Source organism: Oryx dammah, unplaced genomic scaffold (assembly GCF_014754425.2).
Source record: "Oryx dammah isolate SB20612 unplaced genomic scaffold, SCBI_Odam_1.1 HiC_scaffold_16, whole genome shotgun sequence".
Lineage (NCBI taxonomy): Eukaryota > Metazoa > Chordata > Mammalia > Artiodactyla > Bovidae > Oryx > Oryx dammah.
Genome location: NW_024070200.1, coordinates 621,911 through 636,369, shown reverse-complemented (window position 1 = coordinate 636,369; position 14,459 = coordinate 621,911). Strand labels below are relative to the sequence as shown.

The 14,459-nt window shown below is 63.9% G+C and overlaps 1 protein-coding gene across 2 annotated transcripts; it reads left to right on the top strand.

Annotated features, from left to right (window-relative positions):
- The first annotated feature begins 8,182 nt into the window (after positions 1-8,182).
- On the top strand, positions 8,183-14,357 carry CLBA1 (clathrin binding box of aftiphilin containing 1). 2 transcript variants are annotated; one of them, XM_040256806.1, is made up of 5 exons: positions 8,183-9,663; positions 10,804-10,949; positions 12,233-12,362; positions 12,724-12,828; positions 13,655-14,357. In XM_040256806.1, the coding sequence occupies exons 1-5, from the start codon at positions 9,148-9,150 to the stop codon at positions 13,814-13,816; spliced, it is 1,059 nt and encodes a 352-aa protein (XP_040112740.1). In that variant the 5' UTR covers positions 8,183-9,147; the 3' UTR covers positions 13,817-14,357. The 2 variants fall into 2 exon arrangements, with proteins under 2 accessions (XP_040112740.1, XP_040112741.1); XM_040256807.1 differs by lacking the exon at positions 12,724-12,828.
- Positions 14,358-14,459: the final 102 nt, after the last annotated feature.

Here is a 14,459-nt window from a genome sequence, read left to right as displayed (position 1 = left end):
TGGAGAGGGTCTCAGAATCTGCACACGGACACAACTCACAGGGCCCCTGACCCAGCAAATCTTGTTCCCTAAGAGGGGTTGGTTTTTCCGGCTGGACACAAGGAGGAACTTCCCCAGAGGCCAAAGAAGCACAGGTCAAAGAGAATGAGGCCTCAGCTGGGGAGGGGCTCTCAGCACAGGCCTCTGTGAGACAGGAGGGTGGATGAGATGGCCGGAGACCCTGCAGCTTAGGCGCCTCCAGGCAGCCCGTGAGCGAGGAGGAGGCCAGTGTGGGAGGCAGAGCAATGGTCCCATGTCCGTTGGGCCCTTCTGTCCCTGTGATGCAGCGAGTCCCAGAGGTATGGGCCAGGCCCACCGCAGCCAGGAGGAGGGGGCTGGGAGCCCGTCATCCTCCCGTTGGCCGTCCAGGGAGAACTGGGGTGGGATTCTCACCTGGGCAAGGGAAGCCCACACAAGAGATGAGCTGGGCTTCAGTGCCAGCTAGACAAATGGACAATAGGAGGGACCACGGCGGCTCCTGGTGCAGCTGGAGGGGTACCCCACCCCCTCCACATTAGCACTGCCATCACCACCACCATCAAGCTTGCTTCCCCAGGGAGTGGGGTTTCGCCTGTGCCGATGCAGTGTGGCCCCAGCCCCCCTTGCCGCAGTTGGCCAGGTGTCCTGGGTGTGGCCAGGCTGCGACATGACCGACCCTGAGCTGGAAGGACTGTCCCTGCCCCACCCCACCCTGCCCTCCATGCTGCTGAGACACCCAGGCCCCGAAACTGGGCCCAGTGCAGGGACAGACAGATGACAGACTGAGCACCCGGTTCTCATCCTGTGGCCAGAGGCACAGATGGAGGCCCTTGCCCTTGCCCAGCACTGGGGGACCCTGTGCCTGAGCTCTGATCTCACTCAGGCCCCTCACCAAGTCCCAGACCTCAGCCAACCTAGCGACCCAGCACACAACAGCCACGCGCTGGACCCGGCCTAGCTTGGTCCCACAGTTCTGGACCGAAGCCAGGAACCTTAACTCCTGGTCAACCTAGGCTGGTCGCCCCAAAACAGATCAGAGGGCCATCCTGGAGGCCATTCCCCACCATCTGGTGACTCATGGTAGTCTCACTCCACGCACATGTGCAGCCCTCCCCAGGCGGCTGCCTCCAGGGACAGCACGAAGTCCCAGAGGGCTACAGCAGGGGCGCAGTGGCAGCGAGGGAGGTGCAGACAGGACAGTGAGGTTCAGAGAGGCGAGGAGCGACACAAGAGTGGGGAAGAGTCGGCGACCCGGGGAACAAAGTGAGCAGCAGAGATAGAGGGGAGGCCGACGGACAGCGACAGGTAAGAGGGGAAGCGCGGGAGCAGAGAAGCAGAGGTCCGAACAGCCCCCCGAGACGCAGAGACGCGCTCGAGACCGCAGGCCGGTCCCAGAGGCGCCCCCACCCCGGCCGGCGCCGCAGCCCGCCCGCACTGCGCGCCCCAGGACCCGCCAGGCGCGCGCCCGGCGGGGAGCCCACCCGCCCCGAGGGGAGCGGGCTGCAGGCGGGGAGGAGGCGCACCGCTGCCGGGGGCTCCGGGCCAGGTGGGCAGCATCACGTGGAAGCAGTCGCACATCTTGGCGGCCGGGCGGTGCGGGCCCGCGGCGGCCCGTCGCGTCCAGTCGCAGGTCCCGGCTCCGGCGCGCGGCGGCCCGGGGGCCGGGCGAGAGCCGCTCTGCCTCCGCAGCCCTGCGCTGCAGCTGGCGGCGGGCAACGGACTGCGGGCTATGCAGGCGACCCCCAACCCCGCCACCGCCTGGACCCCGCCCCGGCCCGCCCAGCCCGCGCCGCGCCGTACCGCAGCGGAGCGAGCGGGGGTGGGGCCGCCGTCCTCATTCAGCCCATTGGCTGCGGCCCTCAAGGCCCCGCCCTCTTGGCGGCCCCGCCCCGCCCCCGTCCGGCGGGGAACCAGTCCGAGACAGGCCACGCCCCCTAAGGTCCCGCCCCGCGCCCGCCCCCCAGGTCCGGCCCTGCGGGTTTCCCACCTCCAGGCCGGCACCCCGCGCCAGCCACGCCACGGCCTAGCCCCGCCCTAGCCTGGCCCCGCCCCGCGCCCTCAAAGGACCTTTCAGAGTGTTGACTTTGGGCCTCTGCCAGCGAGGGGTCCCGGGACGCTGCGCCAAACTCCTGGACTTGACCTGCTCGCCGCAGTCTTGTCTCCCAGTCTGAGAACTGACATGGCAGTCACACACTGGGGAGCGGGGCGCCCTGGACGAGGGCCTAGGGGCAGCGGGGGTCCAGGGAGGCCACAGCCTGCGACCTGACCCCACTGGCCCTGCCCTGGGGGCTCCCGATCTGGAGGTGTGCGCTGCCAGAGGTAGCATGGTGCAACAGTGGAAGTGGGCGGGGAGCGGGCCTGGAAGGCTCCGCGCGGACAGCCTAAGCTCGGACTTCAGGAGCAGGGCAGAGGGTTCTGGACCGAAGCGACCCTGGAGTGTGTGCGGAGTATGGGAGTAAGAGGGCAGATGCTGGCTCACGCTGCCCAAGCCTAGGCTCAGCGTGGCTGGGGGCAGGGGCAGCAGGACTGGGCCCCGGGGTCTGCAGGAAGATTACCAGGTGGCCGGGGGTTGCCCCATGGGGTGAACTGCTGGAAGGCAGGAGCCCTGCAGGAGGGTGGGGGCTGGACCAGGACGGGGGTGTGATGAGTGAGAAGGACCCTTAAGCAGGCAGAGCGGACTCGGTGAAGATGAGTGGGGAGGGTGGGCCTGCTTGAGTGGCACGTCTTGGGGTGAGGGCAGGGGGTGGGGAAGCCCAGGAAAGATGTTTCCATAGAAGTAGGGATTAGCTGAGGCTCAGCCTTGTGCAGACTGAGAAAAGGCCCCTTGGGGCATGCGGGTCTCCAGGGGTGGGGGCGGAGAATCTGGGCCTGAGCAGACCCAGGAGAGCACGGCCACGTTCCCAGGGGCTGCCCTGGCCTGGGGTCAGCGGGGGCAACTTTTCCTGGGGCATAAAGAGGCCAGGCTGAAACGGAAGACCCAACCACACAGACACAGAGACTCGATACAGACACACACACACACATAGACACACACATGCCAGAGACACACAGACCCCCGTAGGTGAGATAACACACACTCACAGCAGTACCCAGAAACAGGTCCACTTGGATCTGCCCTCATGCACTCCGAGACAGGCACCACCCCCCGACCCCACCCCGCACACACACAGATGCTTGAGAGTGCGCTCAAAGGCATGCACGCACTCGGGACCCTGTGCCCAGATGAGCACAACAGGAGCAGACACACTCAGGGGCACGCACACACAGAGCACACGATGCACTCCTGGGTGCACTCGGGGGGCACACAGCCCGCCAGGCCCAGGTGAGATGCCTCGTGGGATGACTCATGCCTGGTGTTCCCGTTAGCCGGGCTGCAGCCAGGCAGGCTTCCAGCAGTGGGTCAGATGGACGCACTCATCATTGCCGGGAAGAGGCCTTGGCAGCTTCCAGCCTCTCGAGCCTGTGGCACGATGGGGCACTGCTGTGTCCTTCAGGTGGGGTCACTGGGGCTTGGGCCTAACCCCTCCTGCCCCGATGTCTTCTCTTGGGCCAGCAGCACTCCCTGGGGGCCAGAGACCCTTCCCTGCTGTGTCCAGATGGGAGTCAGTCACTCGTGGGCACAGGGAGAGAGCTGTCTGTGTTCCTGGGTGTGCTTGGCACCTGCTTGGGCCTGTTGGGGGTCTCAGCCTACCTGTCCTCTGTGTGTTTGACGCTGGCCTCGGGGGCCTGGGAACAAGCAGCCATCTGCAATCAGCGCGAGCTCTCTGTCACCCTGCCCCTCGGATAAGTCATGATCCTGGGACCCCGTCCAGCTGCAGTGGCCTCACCCCGTGTGACACATCCTGCTGGTCCAGCATGCGGCCCACAGGGCTGTGGGGGAGGGGGAGGTTGGAGCCTTGGGTGGGGCGGCCAGGGGGCTCCCCATGTCAGCAGAGGCCAGGAGGAGGGATCTCATGTGGCCACTGAAGGAGAGCGGAGGTGGGCACCGCTGGCGCCTGCCAGGACAGTCCCTTGCAATTGGGTGCCCCTTGGGAATCCTGAATATTCATTGGAAGGACTGATGCGGAAGCTGAAACTCCAATACTTTGGCCACCTGATGTGAAGAACTGACTCACTGGAAAAGACCCTGATGCTGGGAAAGAGTGAAGGCAGGAGGAGAAGGGGACGACAGAGGATGAGATGGCTGGATGGCATCACCAATTTGACGGACACGAGTCTGAGCAAGCTCCGGGAGTTGGTGATGGGCAGGGAAGCCTGGTGTGCTGCAGCCCAGGGGGTCGCAAAAAGTCGGACACAGCTAAGTGACTGAACTGACTGGGGATCCTGGCTGGCCAGGGCCTGGGGGAAGCTGGAGCAGGGACCCTCCCTGGGACCACGTCTGCCCTTGGCCTTGGTGAGGGCTGAGTGGGTTTACATTGTCCTACTGGGGCCTGGCTGGCTCTGCAGCCAGGGAGGTGGCTGAGCACTGGCTTAGGGCCCCAGATTCAGGATGAGGGTAGGCAGGGGCCCCCAGCCCAAGGGGCTGCCCCCCTCTGCTGCCTGCTCTGAGGCAGAGGGCTGGCATCACCTGCTGCGCTCACCCCCATGTACCACCACGGTCCCTGCACGCCCATTTCATTTCTGGAAGGATGTGGCCCCTTGGGCAGTGGACCCCACAGGTGGCAGCCTGCACTTGTGTGGAGGGAGATGGCCCCCAAGTTGGCCCCGGGGCAGGCAGGCTGGGTCCTGCCTCCCCCATCCATCCCTCCTCCCACCTGCGGAGGCCTTGGATGCCCCAGCCTCGCCCCTGGGCCACAGAGGTGGACAGGTAGGATCTATGAGGCCTATGCAAGCCCCACTCCCACCCTCCCTACAGTCCGGCCAGGCCCCTGCCGTGGAGCCCTGGCAGCCAGGAACTCCTGCCATCAGGATCCGCTCCAGCCCCGTCCTGCAGTGCCCCTTTGGGCACAGACGCCCCACCGGAGAAGGCCACAGCAGCCAGGCATGGCTTAGGAATAGCTGCCCCCGCCCCCGCCCCCAGGGCATAGAGATACGGGCTGACCCACAGCTGTGGGGGCACTCACAAGGCCCCGCACCACTTCTGAGGGTCGCCCTATGGGGGCTGGCAGTGGCTGTCATGAGGCACTCACAGGCTCACCTCCTCCCTAGGACCACCGCACTGGAGAGCTGGGGCCACAGCCCAGCCCTGGGCCACCAGTCAGGGGTCTCAGACTGGGTCCCGACGCACTGGGGCTGGCAAGACAGGGCACTGTTGGGGCTGAGGGTGAGGAGCCAGGGCTGCTGGCTAGAGCCCCCTAGGCCCCAGGTCCTCAGCAGAGCCCGCAGCCTGCCCCACCCACCTGGCTGGCTGCTCTCCGTGCCTCTCCAGGCAGGCAGGGATGTCCAGAGCATCAATGATTGATGCCTCCTTACAGCCGCCGCAGCAGCATAATCAAAAATAGCTCAGCCGGTGTCCCTGCCCTAGCCCAGCTGGAGGGGCACAACTGCATAGTGTGAGCCCTGGGACTTCCTCCACCGCCGTCTGCCCTCCCACCCGGTCCTCGCACAGAGGAGGTCGAGGAGGGCTCCGGGCCTCTCATTGCAGGCTGAGTGCCTGCTCCAGGCCTGGGGAGGGGTGTCCTCCTCGACTCACCCCAAGGACTCAGAGTGCTTCCTGAAGCAAGAGACCCTTCCCCATGGCTCACCAGGTGATGCTCAGAGATGCTAGGATCCTCCCGGGCTCCAGGCGGAGTAGAGTTTGGCCCCTTCTTCCTGGGGCTGGGTCAGGGGAGGCTTGGCTGGGCAATGGCAGAAGAGAAGCTCCCCCCCTCCGCCCCAGTCTGCACCATTCAACAGGGCTGGGGCTCAGGGACAGACCCAGGAGCCCATGTGGGCTTTCTCCTGCACACTGCACCTGGCCTCCACAGCACCGTGAGGCGTCCTGGCCTGTGCCCCCATTACTCCCGCTTTCATGGGGACCTGGCCCCTCTGACCAGTGTCCTCCAGCATATGAAGCCATTTAAACTTCAATAGCTGCTGCCCTGCCTGCTCATCTGGAGAGCTGGCCCTCAGCTCCTGTCCCAGGTCGTGCCCAGAGCCCCAGATGCTGGCCTGAGGAGTCAGGGGCCACCTGTCAGCTACTTGGGCTTCCCCCACCCACTCCTGCATCCAGGGTTGGGCACCAATGTCAAGGTTATGCCTGCTGCCTCTCTGAGTCTTGGCTCCCCCAACCCAGCACCTCCTGAGCAGGGTAGCCAGGGTCAGCCAGGTGTATTAGCTTCCTATGGCTGCTGTAACAAACACACACACACGTAGCTCAGTTCAGTTCATTCGCTCAGTTGTGTCCGACTCTTTGCAACCCCATGAACCACAGCACACCAGGCCTCCCTGTCCATCACCAGCTCCTGTAGTTTACCCAAACCCATGTCCATCGAGTCGGTGATGCCATCCAGCCATCTCATCCTCTGTCGTCCCCTTCTCCTGCCATCAATCTTTCCCAGCATCAGGGTCTTTTCAAATGAGTCAGCTCTTCGCATCAGGTGGCCAAAGTACTGGAGTTTCAGCTTCAACATCAGTCCTTCCAATGAACGCCCAGGACTGAGCTCCTTTAGGATGGACTGGTTGGATCTCCTTGTAGTCCAAGGGACTCTCAAGAGTCTTCTCCAACACCACAGTTCAAAAGCATCAATTCTAGTGGCTTACACCAACTCTCATTTATTCCTTACAGTTCCAAGTGTCAGCAGACTTGCGTTCCTTCTAGAGGTCTTTTTTGGGGCAGATCCATGTCCTGGCTTTTTTCAGCTCCAAAGGCCATCTGCATTCCTTGGTTCATAACCCTGCATCACTCTGACCTTTGCTTCCATCTTGCCACCTTCTCTTTCAGACTCTGACCCTCCTCCCTCCCTCTTGTAAGGACCCTTGTCCATTACAGCGATGAAACCTAGGACCATCTCCCCATCACGAGAGGCGTAACATAATCATGTCTGTAAAATCCCTTCTGGGGCTTCCCTGGTGACTCAACAGTCAAGAACCTACCTGCCAATGCAGGAGACTCGGGTTCCATCCCTGGGTTGGGAGGATCCCCTGGAGAAGGAAATGGCAACCCACCCCAGTGTTCTTGCCTGGGGATATCCCATAGACAGAGGAGCCTGGCGGGCAACAGTCCACGGGGTCGCAGAGTCAGACACAACTTAGCAACTAAAGAACAAAAGTTCCTTCTGCTTTGTAACGGGTTATATTCACAGGTTCTGGGGACCAGGAGGGGCTCCTCCTGGAGGCATCATTCACCTACCACGCCACATAACGTAGGACAACCCACCCTTGGCTCTGTGTCATGCCTGGGTCATCTCCTGTCCCCTGAGGGTCACAGGGCCATCCTCACTCTTCACATGGGGAATTGCTGAGGGTCAGAAGAGCTGGTTCCACCCCAACAAAACTTCCTACTCGGGCTTTTGTGCCTGAGCATTGGCTTCCTCACCTGACAAGGGGACACTCCCCCTGCTCCTTTCCAGCTCCTGGACTGTGCCAATGGCATGCACAGTGGATGAGGGGGTGCAAGCAGTGGGTGGACAACAGGGGACAGGCCGCCCTGGGTGCTGTCGGGGCAGAGAGGGCTGGTGTCTGGTCACCTCCTGCAGGTCACCCCGGTGACTGCCCAGCACCGGGCAGGCTGCCTGTACCGCTCCAACACTGCATCTCTGGCCTCCGTGCCCCTCAGGAAGCAGGGGAGGGGCAGCTAGTCAAGGTCCGGGGTTCAGAGAATGGTCTCATCTAGTCATTTTTAAAACTGAAATTTTCTGTAGCTTGGCTGAGAAGGACCAGGGAGAGAACCGGAGATTCATGCAAGCTGGACAGGGCCCAGGGAGAACCCTAGGTCACAGGGTGGAGAAGTCTGAGCATGGAAGTAGACCGGGAGACCCCGCGTGGATCAGGGCTTCCGCGGGGGCATGATGGTCGAGTCTGCAGAGGGCTGACTTCATGAGACTGGGTAAGATGGAGAAAGGCCCAGAATGCCTGGGAGGGGCGCTGGCAGGAGGGTGAGGCTGGCCCACCTTGCCTTTGGGCCGGCGGCCGCAGGAGGGTCTGATGGCCCATGGCCCAGGCTGGCCCTGCTCTGCCCTGGGGCCGGCTGGTGACCACGCTGAGAATCAGGGCACTCCATGGGACCCTGGGGTTCCGGATTGGGCATCACACAGCTAGACACGCCCGCTGCGGCGGGGCCGCGGAGCTAGGGGCAGCGGCGGGCAGCCTGCTTGGGAGGACTGCTGGTGCGGGCAGCGGGCGCCTGCTCCTCCCGGCCGCGCTGCAATGGGGTGGTTGAGCGAGGGGCGCATCTAACGAAAGGAGAGCCCCTTCAGGCGGCGGCCGAGGGGCGCAAGCTGACGGCGCCCACCCAGACCCGGCCCGCTCCACCGCCCACGAGGCTTGGCCGGCGCAGGGGGCGGGGCCTGGGGTTGCCACGCCCCGCGCGGCGCCGGCGCGCTGACGTCAGGGCGGCAGACGCCGGAAGCGGGACTGGCGCGCGTCGTTGCCGGGCAACGGGCCGGCGCCGGCCTAGGGACACCAGGCGTCCCTGCTGCGCCGGCTGGCCGAGGCGACGAGGCAGCCGAGGTGGGTGCGGGCCGGGGCCGATAGCCGCCGGGGCCCCAGCGCGCCCTGAGTCCGCCCCTCAGGAGCCCTATGCCAGGCCCGATCGGTGTCCTCCCCGGCCGCCTCGGATTCCCCCCGCCCCCCGAAGAGGGAACTACCCGAGCCCCCGGCCCAACTCTCGGGGCTTCCTGGGCACTGTCCTCCCGCGGGCGCCCCAGCTCTCCCCTACTCTGCCGGACTGGGCCTCGGAGACCCTTGTCCACGGCGACCAAGGCAGGACCCCGCAGCTCGCCCACCCTGCCGGGCTGTGCTGACCCCCGGGACCTGTCTGGCCTCTAGGACACGCCCCCGTGCTGGACCGGTCGCCCAGGCGTGCGGAGGAGGAAAGCGGGCGGCGGCTCCGGTCACTCTTCCTGGGTGACCAGGCAGTCTGTGTCCCTTCCACAGCGACAGTGGACTCACACCAGGCCATCTGTACTTCTGAGGAAGCCGTGGGCAGCTGCTGGGCCGTAGGCGAGCAGGTGACCCCCTCCAGCGCTGTCCACCCGCACAGCAGTATGGATGTCTCCTGAGCGTCTTCCCATCGCGTCTGTGCGGGCCCGGGGCACCAACATGCAAGACCAGCTGGAGCTGGGGGGCGCACCTGGCCAGGGGCTTCCTCTCTGCGCCTTTCTGAGTGACCTCGCAGAGCAAGCAGGCGGGGTTTCCCTCCGCCAGGTTTCTAAAGACAGCGGTGCCCCTGGGAGGCAGAGTGGTGACGCTGTGGAGCGGGCGAGGCCCCGCTGCGCCCTTCCCCCGCCGGACCGGGAAGCCAGGATCTCTGGGGTCAGCTGGGAGGGCTTGTCTACCAGCACCGCCAGGGGTCCAGAGCCAGGGGAACACAGCGGCGCCTGGGGAGAGTTTGAAGTCTTTCAAGAATCCTCAGCCAACTCTGAACAATTCTGTCAGTCTTTTGAGCTCCGGGAGAGGCCCGCAGCCTCTCAGCCTTGGAGAACCGCTTCTGCCCAAAAGGAGCGTGGTTCTAGCCAGCCTCACCAGGGTGGAGTGACAGAAACCGGCGCCATCGCCACTTCTGAGGTATTTCTAAAGTCTTGGCCATGTTGCAAGGAACTGTCCCCTACCCTGTGATGGGCTGGTCAGGGAGGGGTCTGCTTGTCTCTGGGCCTCCATCCTGGCCCCTCCCGCTCTGTCCCCTCCACCTTCCTGTCTGCCCACTCTCCATCAGCTGGGCTGTGTTTTCCTGGGCCCAGTTCTGGGCATGTGGGGGAGGAGCATTTTGTTTGAGTCCATAATCTCCTTGCTTAGAAAACCCTGCTGGATCGCATGTCAGTGTGTGCTAGCGATGGGGCGCTGGAGGCGGCCGGGAGAGCCCAGCGCATGTCCCTCGTCCCTCCGGTCCTGCCCTGACCACCAGCGCTTCCCTTCACTGGGCCTGCCGCTCACCCTCCTCTCTCTGCCCTCTCGTCCCTCGTGGTTCACCCCTAACACCAAAAGTGAGACAGAGAAGGGAGGAGAGGAAAAGGTCCGCTGGTTCCAGGGTGGACCGTTCGCTCTCTAGGCCTGGCAGTTTCTCTGGACCTCTGACGAGGTCAGCTCCCCGTTCAGTTAGCTCTGCTCTAACGCTTCTTTTGAAGACAGGACTGTCTCCCAGTGCAGTTACCGTCTCGGGGAACAATTTGAGCGTGATGTGAACTTTGCCGGAAACACAGGGTAAACGCAGAAAACCACACCTGCTGAGCTGAGGCCCACGTGAACACACACCACACGCACCAGCTCTCCCAGCCACCTCGGTCTGCCACACCCATCCCCCTCCCCTGGGGGCTCCCCCACCCAACCCCCCTGACCTCAGACAACTCACTTTCCAGTACTTCACACTTCTCACAACCCACACACCTCTCTTCCGGGAAGGGCCATTTTTACTGCTGTTGGGATGGATTTCTCAACCAGTTCCCACGTGGGGAACAGCACTCACATTTCCACTGGGTGCCTGTCTTTTTCTCATGTGTCACTGATGAAGTTAATGACTGTTTGATGTGGTCACACTCTCCCACACACCGCACGACTCAGTGCAGTGACTTTTAGGAACAAACGTCATGTTTCGGTAGCGGCAACGATACACAATCATTTACAAATTTCACTTGTGCCACAGTTACGTATTTGGAATGAGGCGCCGTGATGTGTGTGTCTCTTCACGCTGGTGTCTCTCTCCTTTTCCAGCCCGTGGTCAGCTGTGAGGGGGTTCTCAGGTCTGCTTTTCAGGAAGTACCGGTCCCACAGGCCGCCGAGGGCATCGCCACCTTAGACCACTTCTTAGAAACAAGGGATGAAGAAAACTCTGGCCTGGAATCCGCGCATAAGCTCTGGTAATGAACTGAAACCAGCGCTCGCGTGCCGCCGGCGGCTGAGCTAATGATCCTGGGGTCCTCGGGTTTTGTGCTTCTACCGCTGTGGAGAGCACTGACCCTCCCGAGTTCCCGCCACCTGAGGTCACGGGGTCGCAGGGCGGCCGCCTCTAAAGAGCCCTGTCCAGCCCCGCCCTGGGGCCTCTCCAGCCGGTCCGGAGCAGAGTGGGTCTGGGTGGGAGCGCTGCGGGTTCCGGAGGGCCCAGGGGGTCAGCATGGCGGGCTCAGGGGCTCCTGGGGGACGGGAGCAAGTGATCCCCCAGATCCTGGAGAGGTGCTCAGTCCACCGCAGGGCTGCCACCCCCAGGGCCAAGTCCCTGGGATCACAGGTCACAGAGGCACTTGTCTGCCGATGGCCATTTCGTCAGACGGCCTTAGTGGAAAACCATACTAGCTCAAGTGAACGGTGAGGTGGGGCCAGGCCCCAGAGGGCGGTCCAGGTGGCTGGGAGCCGGCTCCTCTGGGACCTAAGCCCGCCTCACAGGCTGGCACTGCAGACAGCGCTGTGGGCGGGCCCTCCTGGACCCTGGCAGGGGTCTGAGCCAGCCTGTGCGGGGCACTCTCCCCCACCAGCAGAGGTTCCAGGGACGCGGGCTGAAGTGAGCCAGGGCACACTGCTTCCCCAGCTTGTGGTCCAGGCCCGCGGCGTGGCGGGGGGCGTGAGCCTGGGGCACCTGTATACACAGGTGGGCCTGGGGGTTGGGACTGGCCCGGCTCGGCGCTGTGGCGGGGTGGCCCGGAAGCACTTCAGCACTGGGCACGTCTGTCGCCCTGGAGCTGTTTGGGGACCAGCCACGCCCTTGTTCCCGGAGGCCTTCGCTCCCGGAGGCCCTTGCTCCCAGAGGCCTTCGCTCCTGGAAGCCAGGCCAGTCCGCCAGGTGGGGCCCCAGCACACACTCTGGCATCTGCTTCTTGGCCTGTGGGCATCTCTCTGGCACCTGGCATGGTTCCAGACACCTGAGATCATCAGGGAGCAAGACGGCAGAGTACATCTAGCCCCCTGGAGCTTCTGCCCTAGGAGAAACACACACGGTGGTGAAATCGGTCATTCAGGCCAGGGCTGAGCTCTGCGGGGACAAAGCTGGGAGGAGGGAGGGGTGTTGGGCAAGTAGCCGCTTGAGCAAATGAACAAAGAAACAGAAGCCGGGGCTCTGCTTTCAGAATGCTGGACGGCCAGATGCCCTCCATGCCTCCTTTCCGAAGGCCTTGCAGGTTGCCCTGTGATTACGGCAGCTCTTTTGCAGTTCTGAATCTAGAAAACTCTGGAGGGCTCTTCACAACACCGGGACCACAACAATCTCCCGATGCATCTGGAGCGAGTCCCACAGCCGGGAAAACTTCCTTCCTGTTCTCGGAGTAGACGCTGCTCAGAAGGTGGGCTGACCTGAGTAGAGAGGGGCTCCCGGAGGCCGGCCGCACCGCACGACATCTTTGCCAGCCATGCTGTGCAGCGCACCACAGGGCCCGCATGGGGCTGGGGAGGGGGCGGGTGCGCCAGCAGCTGGGCACGGCCTCCTCGGGCCGCCTGGGTGGTGTAGCTCCTCAGGAGGGGCACTGCAGGGCTTGGGAGGCACCACTGGGCCGGGGAGCGCAGAGGGCAGCCCCCCATGGAGCCCAGACCAAAGCCTGTTGCCATTTTACAGGGAGATGTGCCAGGGGCCCAGGTGGAAAGGGAAGCCGGGAGAAGACCCTCTAACCTTCTGTCCCTCTGGCTGACTCTGGTTTGTTTTCTCAGAGCCTCTCGGGGAGCCCTGGCCGCACTCTGGGAGAGCCCGGCCTCCAGGAGCCCGAAGAGCTCGGCTTCCGTCTGCAGCACTGCGGAGCCCTGATCCAGACCAAGGTGAGCGCGAGTTGCTTCGCTGCTTCACCTGTGGCTCTGAGAGTCCGGGGGCGCTGCGGGGTCAGGGCGGCAGCTCCTCCCCACTGCACGGTGGGGCCCAGGCAGGAAGAAGGGGCTCCATACCGCAGCCCCTCGCACGGAAAAGCCTCTCCAGGAACGGGGTCTCTGCCCACCCTTGGAGCAGGTGTTGGGACGGGGGACGCCCTGACCAGCCAGCTGATGTCCTCCAGAGCCCCAAGCTCCACCCAGAAGGGCCTGTCCACCCCCCACCCCCCACCCTGTGCTGGGCATCCCGCCCTCAGGGACAAGGCCTGACGCACAGGGGGTGAGAGGGGGTCATGTGGGGAGGGGCCTGAGTGGAGCTGGGGAGGAGGAGGGTGTGGAGTGGGCCCACAGGCGGAGGAGGGCGGGACAGTCTAGCCCGTGGGCCAGCCCTCTGCTCTGCAGAACCGTCACAGGGCAGGAGGTGGAACCTTCCAGAGGCTCGTGGCTGGGCTATCTTAGAGCAGCAAGACCTAAGTGTCTCCAGCAGCCCCTCTCCCGTGGCAGCCTGGATGGGGATTGGAGCACGGCGGTGGCCCGACAGGAACGTCCGGGGGCCGCAGCTGGGCGGGAGGCAGACCAGGAGGCCGACCTGTCCAGGCCGGAGCTGCCCTCGGGTGCCATCCCGGCCCGTCCGCTCGGGGAGAGGCTGTGGCTTCGTCCCGAGCTCCTTCATGTTGACAGCACGTGTGAGGGCCACAAGACGAGCTGGCCAGGCGCCAGCGGCCGGGGCGTCCCAGAGGGCACGCGTGCTCGCCCTGACTGCTGTCTCCTCTCTTGGCAGCTCTCGGGGACACCGGCTGGTGGACAGGGCAGCCTGATTACCTACAGCCTCTTCCTGAAGACCCCGGTACATGGAAATGGGCAGTACATCACAATTCCAAGGAAAAAGATTTTCAGTCCTCGTAACCTAAAACTGACATTGTTTAATAGTGACATTTGCTAAAGTGGGACAGCTTTTGTGTCTTGGTGCGGGATTCCACCGTTTCCTCAGTCTGGTCTGGCACTGGAAACCAGAACTGGTTTGTGGAGGTGGTCCACATCAGGGTGCCACCATCAGGGTGGTCCCTCAGCAGGGCCAGTGCCAGGAAGGGTGTGCCCGGGTCCCTAGGAGCCCTGCCCCAGCCTGGTGGGGCAGAAGGAAGGTGGCTCTGGAGGCGCCTGTGAGACCCCAGGCCCTGTGCCTGAACCACGCCGCCCGGGACCCCAGGCTGGCCTGGCACACGGCTGGGACTGTCACTGGGAGCAGCCATCAGGGCCCTTGGAAGGTCCTGCACTGGCCCCCGGCCCGGGTGTCCACGTGGCTGGGCGCGTGGTGGGGGGTGGGAGTGCCGTCTCCCAGGAGCGAGCGTGCTCCCTGCAGCAGCCACGCCTGCCCGCCTGCCAGTGGGTGGGCGGCCTGTCATCAGCTTAGAGATCCCTCCGACGAAAGAGCCCAGCAGGTGGCACTGACTTGTGTAAAATTTTATTAAATGGAACAGCCTAGACAAGCTGTGTTCTTGCTAAATCGCCCGCTGTGTGAGGACCCATGTTGGACCCTGAGCAACAGCCCCACCTGCCCTCGAGGAGGCCTGGGGAGGGAAGGCCAG